This window comes from Gavia stellata, chromosome 27, assembly GCF_030936135.1.
Source record: "Gavia stellata isolate bGavSte3 chromosome 27, bGavSte3.hap2, whole genome shotgun sequence".
Lineage (NCBI taxonomy): Eukaryota > Metazoa > Chordata > Aves > Gaviiformes > Gaviidae > Gavia > Gavia stellata.
The window spans coordinates 6,518,160-6,533,574 of NC_082620.1; the positions used below are offsets into that span (position 1 = coordinate 6,518,160).

The window sequence follows — 15,415 nt, forward strand, 5'->3', positions numbered from 1 at the left end:
GGGAGGTAGATAAATATTTTTTACTTTGTTTTATACCTGTAAGGAAGCTCACACAGCATTTTGGATGTTCTGTTTGAGGTGACTTCAGAAGAAAAGGTGAGAAGCCACTGGTGCTAGGAGAATTCTCCCAAACAGGCTTCTCTCCGTCTCCTTCTTTGCAGCCCACAATAAAACTCCCAATTACTTCTCTGTGTGAACAATAGCGAGACGTGGTTAGTAAGGAGGAGGATGTATTTTGCTAGCTAGCTTGAAGCGAGTCCGTTATTCATGAATCCATCTCATGTTGGCTTTCAGAAGGCAGCGCAGAACCTAAAACCCGTTGTTCCCATCAAGTTCCACATCTCCAGCCGAACAGATGCCGGTGTCCATGCACTCTGCAACGCTGCTCACCTTGACATCCAGAGAGCACCGGGGAAGCCAGCTTTTAATGAGAAACAGCTCATCTACAGTCTTAATTACCACCTGAAGCCTGAGCCAATCCGGTGAGTTCATGGCAAGTCAAAATCTTTTATTTTGCCCTTGTTGGAGAAAGGAGGAAATGCAGCAATGATCTCCCATCTTCACCCATAAGATGTGTTTTTACCTGTCATATGTGTTGGCAAACCGCTCCCATGCACATGTGTATTTCTGCTACTACCAGACCCCTGGCACATTAAAGATCAGTCGTGTTCCACTATTGTTGTTGTTAGGAGATCATCTATGCTAGTACCGCTAAAACAAGAGTTGTTGTGAGAGATTGGGGTCACCATGTAAGTACTGAATCCACTGCAAGGACTCTAGTTTCACACGTGAGCCAGAACATTAGTATGTTAACTTTCAGTGCTGCTTTATTCCCCAAACTCCCTAATTTTCTTTGTTCATTTAATTAGCACTTAGCAAAAACTTGGCTGCAGTGTTGCCTCTCACCTCTATCTGTGCAAAAAGGTAAAGAACAAGCAAACAAAATTGCTGTTAGCGTTAGCATAGTCTACTCCTCCCTTCCCATGTGGTCAGTCTCTCTTCTTCCCTGCTGGACCAAGGCTACTGCTTGATGTGGTTTGGAGAAAATCTCCAGTTTAATATCTTCGTAGCAAGACTTGATGTTTTACTCAATGGCACAGATAAAGTCCTTTTCACACTATACCCAACTGTTAATGACTAGGGAGAGTTGCACATGGATGTAGTGAGGAACTTGGTATAACAATCTACAGAGAGCAGGACAGCCATTTCTTCTTCATATTTTCTTCTCTTCTTTCTTCTTGTTAAAGTTACTACTTCCTGCAGAATTTCAGAGTGAGCTTATTCTGCATGAGACCTAGGTCTAAATGCCCACCCCCAAAGGCAGAAAAAAATGATTGTTAAACCAATAGTTTCTGTTAGGAATTTGCATCAATTACGTAAGTAATTACTACACCCCACGAAGTTTTGAAAAGGTGGATTGAATGTCATGTTCTTTGCTTTTCTTCCCAAGCTGTTGTGCAGTTTCTCTGTCAGCTGTCAGTTTCCGTGTTCTTCCCCAGACATGGGTGCATTTTTATGGTTAAAGCGTAAATTGAATGAAACGTTGGGGTTTTCAGACTGAAAGCCTAATCTGTGCTATGTCATAGAATCAACATGCCATTTGCCCGCAGCTGCTTTGCTGCACTCTATTCTTTCTTGTGTTACTTTGTATTATTTGCATAAACTAAAAACTCTTCAAGGCACAGACTGTCTTTGTTTATACAGCATTTGGCACAATAGGACTTGAATCTCTGTGCGGTACCCTACCGAAGAGTGCGTCAAAGCATTTCACAGTGTTGTGCAAGAAGATAGGTAATTTATAGGAGGTATTTAGGTGAGCAAAAGAACTTTGATGCAAGATGCCAATTGGTAATTACTCGAAGGCCCAGGTTGCTCTGTTTCACGTTACTGCAGCCTTTCTGATGTCTGGTGGCGTGAACATAAACGAAGATTATGGAGGCAAATTCCCCATGCCAGAGCAAGGGCCCAGGACAAAAAAGCACATCCCACCCCACCCCAGTGAAGGGATTGTTTTAAGAATAGCAACGTTACTGTGAAGTATGGTCTCCCTTTCTGCTTCACCCAGTCTGCTTTATTTTCTAATCTCTTCTTTGTGAAACAGGGCCTAACCCAAATGCTGACATAGCAAGGCCTGGGATTTGAGGACTGACATCATACTTGCATCTGGTCTTGGTTTTTGCAAGGGAGGATTCTAGTTCTCCAGGGCTTGGGGAACAGTGAATCCAGCTCTAAATGTGCAGGTGCTCAAACAGTTTGGGGTCTGAGGGAGGGAGGGGTGAATGATGGTGTTACTTTTTTCCCAGGAGGTCTTTCGTGCAGGTTCCACATGCTGTATAAGGGAAGAGTGAGTTAGTATGAGTTGGTTGAAGCTGCAGCATGCTCGGCAAAAGATGGTGATCTGCAATTCAGTCAGCTGTTTTGGCTTTTTCAAAGCATACTGCAAACATTCAAACCTTAAGCAAAGGAAGGAACCTGAGGAAAGCAATCCCGGGAGGCAGAGTCTTGTCTAGCTTTGACTACGCTGGTGGGCGTTCAGTACCTCTGGAAACTAGGCCCCCAGGATCAGACTCTCCAAGGTGTCTGCCACTGTTTTTGGAAGCAATGAAGCAGATTGCTTGCCTCTGGTTGGCAGTAGAGATAGGCAGCTAATCCACAGACGTGACTAGGGGTTGAGACATTCCAGTATGCCCTGGACATGCCAATGACACCTGCGGTACTGGGCAGAGTCTAGCTAGGTTGCAGAAACTCTACATCTGCAATAACATTGTGTGAAACACAGGTTAACTAGCTTGTTGTTGCAGCACTAGCTTACTTGGAGTAATGTTAAGCGCTGTGTTGTTCAGCAGTCCCTGACACAGCTTGCTCCAGACCTTATCCTGATTCAGTGTGAATCAGAGATGGACTGAAGGGGTCAGCTTCTGGTCCAGTGGCCATTCCCTAGACCGTGTACTGTGTTGTTGCAAGGAGCAGTATTAGGCGGAGAGACTCTGCCTCCAGACTTCTGCTATGTCATGTCTAGAGGGCATATTGACTCCAGGAAACAAATTCCAACCTATGCTAGTAGTCATGAGTGTGTGTGACTGGTGACTTGACATTTGCTGCTGTAACAAGGTACATTGTGAGTGGGATCCCATCTATGTACCTTCTGTAGGCCTATGCCAAAGAAGTGTTCAGTGCCCGTAGCTCTCGTGGCCTCAAGACTGGGTTTTGCAGTGTTCTCCTGCAGCGTTTCTGGAGTTTATGTCAGTGATGCTTTGCATTTATTGAAAAACAGTGGGATTTTTGTCTGTGGGCTCTCAACTCGGTCAGAGACTGGAGCAGAAGCTGCAGCAGCTGTTTCAGACCCAGCTGCATTTTTTCACCTCCGAACAAGCACCAGGGGAGCCATCAGAGGGTGAAGGGGAAGAGGATGTAAAATCCTTGGAATCTGAGCTCTGATTAGCTTAGCTGTTGTTGTCCCTCCATGAGACCCTCTTGTGATGTCTTGGAGTGGGTGAGCTCAGCCTAAGGGCAGCGTGAGATGACTGTTATGCTGCTTGGGCTTGATATAGAGTGTGGCTGCAATTAGAAATGCAGAAATCCATAAGGGAAATTTCTCTCCCCCCTGTTATTTGCGAAAATGTGTTTTAGCAGTTTGCAGAGCTGGTTGAGTCTTCCTCTGAAAGCAAAGATTTCACAGTTGGTACCTGAAAGAAAAGCAAATACTGATTTCAGTGCTTTTCCTACGCAGCCCACGGACAGCCATCCAGTAACAAGTCAGATCATGCATCCCAAATCTGAGATTGAATATTAACATGATAATAGAGGATTGACAGTTTTGCACTTACAAATCCAGTTCCTCCATTGGCCTCTTAAAGTAGCAGCTAGATTCCTCTGCAGTGAGAGGCCAGAATACAAAGCAAATCTCTCTCTCAGGCTAGCTAAGTTGCGTGCTTAACATCTGTGAGTTACTGTCCCTTGACAGCTTTCACCTTCTTTGACGTACGTGTGAAGAGTCTAATGCAGCTGCTGTGGGGTGGGGCTGGAGATGATTGCTTTTCAGACTGCTGTTTCAATTAAAAAAAAAAAAAGATTCTGAAATAGAATTTGATTTATGTGGGGTTTTGGCTGTTATTTTTGCTCAGACGGAAAACTAGGTCAGAATCTATACGCCCTGGAAGTCAAACCCTTTCTGGATGTTCTAGCAGTAACAGGGAACATGAAGTAGGTCATAGTTTTGATTTCCTTCCTTAAGGACTAAAGCAGTTGTTGGGGAGTCAATACTAACTGCTTTGACAGCCAGAGGGTACCACCGTAATAATCAGTCTGTTCTATGTGCCACCAGCCACTGAATCTCAGTCCCTCTCCCCTGAGTTTAGGCTTGTAACTTGTGAGTTGTGTTGTCTAGCTTTAAAGGACTAAGTTGTCTTAGAGAGCCAAAACTACTGTTGCGACCCTGCCGCTTTCAATACTAGTAGTCATACAGATGCAGTTATAGCTAGCTTTGTGATACCTTGACTGATCAGTCCAAGAGAAAACAGGATTGCTGCTGAAGAAAGTTTTAAGTTAGAGAGCATCTCCAAAAGGAGGCAATGGTGGGATCTCACAGACAGGAGAAGTTTTTTGTCTCGCGCTAAGATCTGACGGGTACGTATCAGAAGGCGATACCTTCTGATAGCATGCGGTAGCCCTGATCAGTTAGAGAGTTTGAGTTCATCAGGATGGAGTCAACTCTACTTCTCCTTCCTCCCTTGGGCTGAACCTTTTAAAAATGATTCAGCTGCTTTCCATTAAGGAGCTTGGTGACAGACATGAGTCTAAGTGTATTCAGCAACCATCCCCTCCCTCTGTAAATATTACTTTGCTGAGAAGAATTCTCTCCTAATGCTGAAGAGAAAACTCAGCACTTTCATGTGGTTGCAAGCAGGGGGTGATGGAGAGAGGCATCTTTGTGAGAACACATTATTGTCGATAGAGCTTGGAAAGGAAACAAGATTCCAAGCTGGCTGACACTATCATCAGCAATAATAACCTTCTTTGTAACATGATGGGTCTCTTCTATCAACTGATCTGTCTTTTAGATTTGCAAAGCATGTTTGCAGTGACCTTGTCCATGAGGATCAGAGTGTATTTCATAGATGGGGTAACTTTAGGAGGACTTTGCTGTCACTTAAGTAGGGATGGTAACACAGTAGACTCACGCCTTCTGTTACTGGTTTCAGTTTTGTTAAGCACACAATAAAGGCTGTCTGGGTGACAACAAGACAGAGGTGGGATTCCTCCCACCTCCTGCAAATTGGCATTTAGTTTCTGTTGTCAGTGGAGAGAGAAGGATGTACTTCTGGAGGACATCTTTGTGTCTAATACATTGCCATTTCTAGTTAGATGTCTTTGGGCTTCTTTTCCTTCAACATCCTCTGAAATTCAGGCTCTGTTAAAAAGCTAAAGAATGCCATGAGTCTTTATTTACCAGCAGTCTTTCAAAAAATGGGATCTTAACAAGGCCTGAAATGTAGTATGTTTGAAGAGCTGCTGGAATAAATGCTGGAAAGACATTCCTAGCTAGGAAGATCGTATGGTAGCAATTGCATCTGCTAGGAGAAGATGCCCGTGCTGAAGAATCATGCAAGCGTAAATAGGCTTTTCTGAAAGAATCAGACCATCAGAGGGAGTAAAAGGATGGTTATTTAATAAAAAATCAGATAAGCATTAACAGGAGACGTTCAAGATAGATGAAATGCTGGTGGAGGCACGTAGACAGAGGAAAATAAATGTAATAATTATATTCTTGTGTTTAGAAGAGGCTGGAGGTCCTAGGTTCAAACTCCATTGCAGGCCTGGAGGATATAGTTTGCATTTCTACTGAGAGTTTATAGCAGTGGAGCAATCTCCTGGGCTTGTTATTGCAAATCTTTGTGGAGGCCTGTGGCTCAGCTTTAATTTCTTCTTCTGTGGTCTGAGCCTTTGCAGTCAAGCAATGTGAGCCAGAAGCACTTGAGCTGGCAAAAATCCCTGAAGCACTAACCTTTTAAAAGTAAATAAATAGGTTTGTCTGTTACTTGGTCCCGAATGGAATCATATTTTTTGGCTGCCCTTGGTCCCTTCTCCTCACTATACCAAACTCCAAAGACAGAAGGGCATATGGCAGGAGAAAAAATACTTTCTAAGGAGAAGTATCCTCTGAAGTAACACCTGCAGAGAGATTATGCCTGTGTAATAGTGACTCCTTGCTGTATGCTCCCTGCGGTATGGTGAGTAGCCAGTACTCTGGGATAAGGGAAAATCAAATCCGGTACAAACTGCTGCTGACATCTTCAAATCAATGATAACACTTTGGGAGAGGTGCAGAAACACAGGGAAGCTGTTTTCTCCCTTGCCAGAGAGAAGGGTGTTTTCCCCTCTGACAGCCTTCGTACCCTCCCTTTTGGCTACCAAGCTGTCTGTTTGGTGGTCATGGTGGCATTGGCTTAGAGAAACAAGGCAATTTCTCCCTGTTGCTTACAGAAGAAAACAGGGGAGTTCAGCTGCTGAGAAAGCTGCTTCTGGAGTTAACTGCCCAGAGTCAGGGGAGGATGAGTAGACGTGAACATTCCCAAAAGCCGTTTTCTGCACACCTGAAATGCGAGGGTTCCCAGGAGGTCTTCGGCATGCAGCAGTCTGTGTTTTCACATGGGCTCAATCTAGGCAATGGTGGGTGCACCTTTATTCCCATTGCTGCAGCAAAGTCCTGTTTGTCTTGGAGGTTGTGGGGGGAGGTGGGAGGGAAGTGACCTAGTTTCAACTATCTCCATCTGCTACAAAGAGCTGCGTAGCCGCCTTTGAGGGTGAGCACAGAGATGTCTGTGGTTGGGGAGTCCTTCCCACTCGCTTTTGGGACCATGATTCTACAAAAGCAGAAGGGCAGTGTTCGTAAGGTGTGCACCTCAGCTGGAGAGGGGGTCAGCTTGCTTTGGGAAGTTGCTGCCTCCCACCTTCAGTGTGACTAGGAACACGTGTGCCCTCAGCCAGATGCAATACAATTTGATGGGCTGCGTGAGGTGTTTGGTTTCACTAGGCAACAAAGAACACATGCTCTCAGTTGCCATTTCTCGACTGAAGGACTGATCAGTCTTAGCCTCTTGTGATGGTGTGAGCGTCCCCAAAACTTGTTGATAGATGACCCAAAGTCGGTTGCGCTGTGTATTTGATGACAGGGGTGATGCCAAGGCTCTGCTGCCGCCTTCTTAGTTGACGGATGCCTGTGGCAGCTTACAGGTGCAAATTCTTGGTCACTGGTTAGTCACTGGCTGGCAGGAGAGAATGATATTTAATTAACTGTAAGTGCAGTTTCCTAAAGAATCCATTGCATGTTTCAGTTCCCACCTATGTGGTGACCAGGCAAAAGCTTTTGAATTAGTGCATGACATTTCTCTCCATCTCGCTCGTTCTCTTCTGTCCTAACAGCATTTTGAATGCCTATCGAGTGACCAGTAGCTTCCACGCACGCTTCTCTGCCCTGTCAAGAACCTACATTTATCGGCTGTTGATCGGCTGCACTCATTATTCTGAAATACCGGTGTTCGAAAAGGATCTCTGCTGGGCTCCTGCGGGAGGGTAAGTATGTTCCATTAAACCTCCCTGGGGAGCTACCTCATTGACACTCCGGAAAGGCTTGGCTTTTGGGGAAAGCCGGGAGGGGGGAATTTCCACATGTGAGACCAGATTCCCTGTTCGTATTGACAAGATTTCCCTGTTGAAATCAGTGCAACTGCACTGAGTTATATTCACAGAAACCTGGACGTACAGCTCTTTTTAATTGTACTGTCAGTTGTACCTGTGATAAACATGCTTAGTGTTGCTGAAATACTCAATGACTCCGGGTAGAGTCCATCAACAACTTTATGTGTCCCGCCCTGTGGAAGTGATGAGCGTTTCCTCAGATGACCTTGCCAATTCCCACAGCAAACCCATTCAGACAGCTGGCTGAAGGAACAGTGCTCTGATATGATGCAGACGGGCAGAAGTGCATTGCACGGCAGATCTCAAAGTTTTAGGTGTGACCATACAGGCAGTCAGGAATGAAAGCTGAGAATTCTTCTTTTTTTTTTTCCTAGTCCTATATCTGGTAGCAACTGCATGTAAATCTGCTCTCTCATTCCCTATCAGAGTGCTTGTATGTTTGAATGGTGAGAGGCAATGACTCTGAGCAACCCTACAATAACAAACCAGTGTATCGAGCTCAGTATTCACTTGTGTTCTTGGAGCAGTCACTGAGTCATAACAAATTAGTGCTTGTATATGCAAGGGAAGAAAAACAAATCCAGTGCCATTTAAAAAACCAAAAACTTAGGACATGATAAACAGTGGGTGAGGAAAAAACAAACAAACCCCAGAAGATAATTTGTTATTGTCCTTTAGTTTACGTTGTACTGAGATAAACATACATTCAAGAAAACTGGAGTTTTCCACACCATTATAGAAAAACAGGTTTGTAGCCAGTTAATGGTAATTTCATCACCACTATTGGAATAACAATTGTGGGTAATGGAGAAAAATGTAATCTCAACTGTCCTAGCAGAGGAATGAAGATGACATTGTCCTAACATTAAATTGCTGACTTTCTTTTCTGTGGGCTGTGGAAGGGAAAAATAAATACGAAATTGCAAACTTAGATGTTATGTGCACAACGTGCCTTAATCTCGGCTTGTATGAAATAGCATTTAATTTAGTCCAGACACTGTAGTTAATTTTCTCAAATGCAATACCATATAAAGGATAGGGTGAGCACATTAGAGATTCTGAATGGGAGGTGTCTTACTAAAAGGGAGGATATTTGGACTGCTGGTAGGGGAGAAGCTCCTAGTGTGTGCACTACTGAGCACATCTGGTATATAAAACACGTAATACACATTAAACTTCTGTAGTCATCTGAATTGCCAACTAGGTGTCATCAGCGCTTCTCAGTGTGACCAGGATTCTGTAAGTGCTAGTCATTTTTCTTGAACGCAGTGAAAAAAATTAATGATGTTGGAAAATCTCATCTTGATTTTTTTGTTTGTTTGTTTTCTTGAGAAACATTTTGACTTATGTTAAGATCTGAAAAACTTAAGCTATAGATCACGCATAGTTGCTCAGGCTTTTCTTAGGAGAAATTTACAAAAATGAAATAAAACTAAGCATCTGTTCAGCAAATATATCAGTAAATCTGTCTAAATTCCCTTGCTTGAGTCTGTTTTGAACAGACCTGGGTACTTCAAATGAGGCAATCTGAATGACACTTGACATTCTGAGTTTTACCCTTGGCCCTTTCTTCTGCATCTCCACCTGGGGTTTACACTGGGTTCACCTCTGACAGTTTGTCCACTCATTCCATTTCTGTTACTTCCTAATTTAATCTTCTGGCTGTTGCAAATCTAAGGTTTGGAAAACCATCGTGGTGTTTGATATTCTCTTACCTGGCAACATCTTTTTCAGTTTATAAGAACCAGATACTGCAAAGGATTTTGATTCTCTTGCACTACGCTCTAGCCAGCAATTTGAATAGAGTTACTTGAACTGTTACAAGAAGCACAGCAGGATAAAGGTTTGTGTAAAAGCCTGTGCCTGCCAACCCCTCATCTAGCCTGGGGTTTTGAATACCTTCAGACCTTGGGTCACTTGGCATCTTGGTTTGTGGTTTGGGCCATTACAAGAGAAACTCCATCTTGCAAAATGTGTTTCCACAATGCTGCAATTTTAAATCTGTGTGCCAGGTTTAAGCCTCTCATCAATTCATTGGATTTTGACTCACCTAACATATTTGGTCCCACCTGATGCTCCTTTCCTTTTGCTCTGCATGTTTAATTTCAGCTACCTAAATGTGCCTGCCATGCAGGATGCAGCACAGTTCCTGCTGGGAACCCACGACTTCAGCACCTTCCGCTCACTTAACTCTGAAACACCTTTTCAGTCTCCAGTCAGAACCATCCTCCAGGCAGACATCCAACCCTCTTCTGGTTTCCTGTCCCACCACTACGAACACAGGTGAGAGCCTAGATACTTGGCTGAGGAGCTGCTCTGGTCAGCTAGTGCTTGCTTAGTCTGAAAAGCTGCTTTCCAGCACTGCTTTGGGAACTGACCTCCTGTTTTGCTCTGCATTGCCTTCACAGTCCTGTGATTGTGTCAGCAGGGTTCTGCCTAGTGACAGCTTGGAAAGGCCATTTCTTTCCCTCTCCTCCCCAATGTCCTCAGGGAGAACCATGAGCAGGAATGAGGGCAGGGAAGCTGGTCCAGTTGTTTGTGCATTAAAAGGCAGGATGTTATAAAACGGTGTATGGAATCTGGCACAGAGCAATTCCTATGAGGTGCTTCCAGCATTTATACTCATTTTGGTTGCTAAAGACCAGCTCTGCCAGGGGATGGGATTTTTTTCCCGCTGCTGCTGTCCTAGCTTTGCCTAAAGGCTGCAAATAGAAGGAGAAAACCCACACAACACCTAGGTCACTGCTGTAGCTATGCAGATCTGCTCAGTTTACACCAGTAACTCCTACTGTCTTCCCAGGGGATGTCCAATATTCCTCAGTCATTACATAAACAAAAGATTGTTGAGTGTCAGGTTCTTTCAGGACCAGGTTTTGCAAGTATTGAAATCAAGTGGCTGGATGTATTTTTGTCTCTAGCAGAAACGGAAGTTTTTTCCCAGAAAGATCATGGATATTTATCATCTGAACATGGCTTTTGCTTTCATGCTGGTTTCTTTCACAGATACGTGGCTGTAGTGTTTCAGCTTGAAAGCAAACCTTGCTGTTGTCTGTCTCCAAACCACATTTTCCTGCTTTCTGATTAGGAGAAAACCCTTTTCTTTGTAGTTTTCCCCGATGACCCTCCGTTAGACTTGAATACCTACTGAGCTGTCTGTAACAGTAAGTGCCATGCTCCAAGCTTCGGATCCTCGCTGCAGCTTGCAAATAGCCCACTGTTTCTTTCCCTGTGTCTTAGAACGGCGTATTTTGCTAGCAGTAGCATAGGACAAAAACTGAAAGGGAGCTGCAAAAACAGAGAGAGATCTGTATGCCCTGAGTAACCCTGGCCTTTCAGTTCCTCCTGTCTTCTCGGATTCCTGCTTTTCCTGCTCAGCGTTGGTGCCTGTCCATACACAGCCATGTTAAAAAGAGCCACCCAGATGGGTATGGCACTTTCACTGCTGCTCTCCTCTGCATAAGTGCAAGGACATGGGCAGTTAGTGCCAGATGAAACACTTATTTCCCTCCTTCTTGAAGGTAAGAAACACTGTCCCCATGGGAAAAGGAAGGCTGGAGAGGAAAATGGTGCTGTCATGTGGCTGCATTCCTGCTGTTTGTTGGTGGGTTGCCATTGCTGAATGAAGAGCTTGGTTCCGTCAAGTGTGGTTATGCTTAGGGACGCAAGTAACAATGAAGTGCTTCATCCACAAGATTATCTTGTCCTTTATGATGAGTAGCATTGTAAGTGGCAGAGGCCCGAGGCAACCTGAAAATAACCATTAACAGTCTTGTCTAGATCACCGGTGAGTGCACAATGGCCAGGTTACCTTCCAAATCCAGACCTGCTATTGTCAGTTGACCGATCTCTGAGTTTTAATACGGATCAGCTCTTCTTTTATGTCTTTGATTTTAATTGAAAAAGGGTATTTGCCATTTCTTGCATAACTTGCTGTATAAACCACATGAGGCCAAAAACAGCTCATGAGAGAGAGGGTGAACCTAAAAACTGGATCAAAAGCATCAAGCTAGTTGCTGATGGAATATTTTTGCTTTTGGTGACACATGCATCCAAACTCGTGTTTTGTAGCGAGTCATTTTTATAATGTGTTGATATTAATTGATTTAATGAATGTTTAGGCTGAAGGGGATGGCTTAGAGAAGCCTAGTTTCAATGTATTTAAACCGCATTTAAGTCACTTAAAATACTTTGTTAGTAATAACCACAACCATGAGTTTTCTGATCTAGAGAAAAAAGTTGTGGGGTTTGGGTCTTCGTGACAGGCTAGGTGGTGTTGGGGTTTTTTGGTTTGCTTTTTTGGGTTTTTTTAATTGTAATGTCCTAGTTACTTTTAATCTGTAAACCTCTCCCTATGGGAACAGTTGCAGTCATGGAGCTCGATGTTTGTTTGCTCCTTCTGCAAGTAAGACAGCAAATATACCTGAAGTGCATGTGAATTTCTTCACTGCAGTAGCAGAATGAACTGTTCCTGCAATGAAAGGGCTGGAGAGCAGTAAAAGCTTATAAAGAGATTTTTTTTTTAATTTTTTTTTTAAGCCTAATCTAAGGAGATTTATTTTCTGTTTCAGAGGGAGGAATCTGTAGAATGATAAACCATGGTCTCTTAGTCAAATAATGCAGCTTTTCTTTCTCATTCTTTCCTTCCTTTCTGAACTTAAACCGATCTGAATTGCCCGCTTGTCTGTTTAAAAGGCTAACTGTTAAAATGATTCCTTCCGTCAAACTCAGTTGCTCAGCAACAGTGGAAGTGGAGTTAGTGTCCCATCCATACAAAATGCTTTTGAATGCTAAGGATGTGTTCAGAGACTTAGCCCCATCACTTACTTCTGGGGAGTGATTGCTCTGTCACCTGTTTTCTAGCTGAATGTGTATTATTCATTGCAAGGTGCTAGCTTCTGCTGCCAAGTGGAAAAAGATAGCTGGATTTTTTGCTGGTAAGCAAAATTATCTGTGAGATTGACAAGAATAACAAAGTTTCCCTCTTAAAGAAAAATATCTTGTTCTCTTTCAAAGTCTACAAGACATTTTTCCTAAGTATCTTGACCCATCTTTTGTAGCTTAAGATATCTTGTCAAGACAACCGAGACAGGAGAATCCTGGCTAAAGAAGGTGCATGCAGTTTGATGAGAGGGGGATTTGTCCCTATTAAAAAAAAAATGTCTCTTGTGCTTTGCTAAAGAGCTGAGCTGAATTACCACCTCGATGTGCTGGGTGTTTGTGCATGTGTGTAGCAATGCACATGTCTGTATGCCATGCGGTTCGAGCTGGGGGGAGAGCAGACGGTGTGTAAGTGATAGAAACATTGGCATTTTGTGACATAAAGAGGGAGCCGGGGGCAGGAGTTGCCTTTGCATGTGCCAACATAGATGACAGGGAGGGCTAAAAGTAATTTATCTGTAAATCCTGTGAGAAAACAGTTTGTGGCTGCTCCCTACCATGACTATTTCACAGTTCCTCTTCCTGCTCACCCTGCCCCGATGCCCTGTGTGGGTCTGTGTGCCACGTTGTCCCTGCATCACCTTTCTTCTGTGGCTCGCAAGAGCTGTCTCCTCTCCCAGGGAACGGGCAGCCCCTTCCTTGTTGCTCAGGTGTTTCCAGCAAACCCAGCCTGTCCATCTGAACCCTCCAGCCAAATATGTTGCAGCTGTGCTTTTCTCACAGCTGATTCCGATCTCCACAGCCCTTTGATAACCGGTTACTGGGCTCATTGCGAGGGAGGAGAGGAGAGGGTTTGGATGTAAATATCTGTCCTTCTGGATTACAAAAGGTAAGCTTTGTCTCTTTTTGGTGTAGGAATGCTATGGGACATGAGGAGCACTTCTGAAGTGTTTGTGGGTTTATTTAGTTTTTGTTGTTATTTTTGTTATTTTGTTGTTACTTCTACAAAAGTGACTTCTAGGACTGCTTGGTAGCAGGGAAGTTTGGGGATGCAGGTCCTGAAGTGAGAACCTGCTCATTTTTGTGCTCTGTTGGCATATCTGATGTATGATACATGTGTATGTGTATGGTTTGTATATATCTAATATGTATATCAAGTATTTTTTTATTTGTATGAAGGAAATGTGCATACAGGTTCTTCCCTGCAGGACTGTTCCTGAGAATGGGTTTGCATTGGGTTTTAGTGTTGGAGCTGGTACTGGGACATCAGCAAACCCACAAAAATATTTAGAAAGCAACTTGTAAAGATTTAGCAGAGGATGCAAGTGTCGGTGAAGCGTTGGAATAGTTAGCCTCATAGAGTTCTGACAAGCCATATTGGTTACTGCCATAAAACTTTCCGGAAGATGGTATCTATATGAACAGGCAGATTTGGTGAGGGGGAAAGGATGTCTTTTTGCATAGTAGCATCCATCCATCCCCAAATACTCATCTGCTGCTTCCTGCTCTGCTCACTTTTAGCCTGGAGTGCTTCCTTGTCTGCCATTGCCTGTGTTCTGATGCTGCAGCTGGGTTCCCCAGGCATGCCTCTGTCCTGGCTTGCTTGTCCTGGCCTTTCCAGTAGCACGTGGATGTCGCAGTAGGCATTGCTGAGTGGTGAAATTCATTCTGCAAAGCCTTGTAAAGACCACGTGACTCTCCCAAGCCAGCTCCAAATGGAATGGTAGAGTTGCTTTGCTTTTAGAGTTGGTTGTTTCTTCCTTTCTCCAGGAGGCATCAGGCTGCATTCCTCAAACCAGTAGTACCTGAGCGGACTGCTAAGTTGTACCTTGTTTTATGTTGCCCTTTCCCTTTTATTTGACTGGTTATATACTTGGGTGTAAGGCAGCAAGAAGATCAAGCCCCATAAAACTAGGTACATATGAAACAGGCAGGAATTGTTTCACCCCAGAAAACGTCTGCACCTGAGTAGCAAATGAGCCATCTGGTGTTTGAAAGCTTATGATGCTGTTTCAGGTTAATTCTGCTCTCATTCACCTGTGATTTATTCTTCTTTTGTGGGTAGAAGAGCCATTTGAAATGTGTTTTTTAAATGCTTTTTTTTGTTCCTTTCTTTAGGGGACTGCAGTTTTGGGAGTTGAAGTTCAGGAGCAGATCATTTCTTTACCGACAGGTATGTTTGGTGCTGTATTCAGCACACACTTTGCCTCTGAGAACCAAAGTGCCGCTATCACTACAACTATTGATCAGTTCAGCAATGTTGCATCCCTGTGTAGTGCCATCTTTGTTGTAGAGCTGGTGTTAGAGCTGCGGGACACACACCGGGACCTAGCATCAGAGACGTGAGGTTCTGTATTCCTTGTTTCGTCCGGTAGAACCAGAATCTCTTAAGTTTGCGTCTAAAATGAATGTCCAAAGTCACAGAATCGTGTGGGAGGATGGAAAGTTTTGTTTTCCGCAATCTTTGTCCTTGCAGTCTGAGTGGTAAAAACCAGCAGACATATGTTCTTGCTCTGCTGAATGGCACTAGGCCCAGCAAAGACTGCCTGGAATTTTACTTTCTGGCTTTGGAGCATGAAGTAGTTCTCAGTGTAGCACAGAGGAGAGATGGGAAGACCTGATTCATCTATGCAGGCATGACTGCAGGATCTTTCCCTCTGCCATGCTGTCTGGCCTCCACTGGGTTTTCTTTGAAATAACTCCAGTGGGGTTTTTGCTGCTGTCCTCAGGGGAGACAGCTCTCTCCACAATTTAATGGATCACCTCATTAGGAAAGAGTTGGGCTGTTCTCAGTCTGCCTATCCTGGCCATGGTCACACTCTGGAGACAGAGAATAGGC

General features: G+C 43.9%; 1 protein-coding gene across 1 annotated transcript in view; it reads left to right on the top strand.

The window, feature by feature from the left end:
• PUSL1 (pseudouridine synthase like 1) overlaps positions 1–15,415 on the top strand; it is a 28,573-nt gene that overhangs the window by 8,336 nt on the left and 4,822 nt on the right. Inside the window, exons 3-6 of the mRNA XM_059830052.1 lie at positions 295–482; positions 7,423–7,572; positions 9,808–9,981; positions 14,695–14,749. Coding sequence (XP_059686035.1) covers positions 295–482; positions 7,423–7,572; positions 9,808–9,981; positions 14,695–14,749 — 567 coding nt within the window. The remainder of the gene's footprint in view (positions 1–294; positions 483–7,422; positions 7,573–9,807; positions 9,982–14,694; positions 14,750–15,415) is intronic.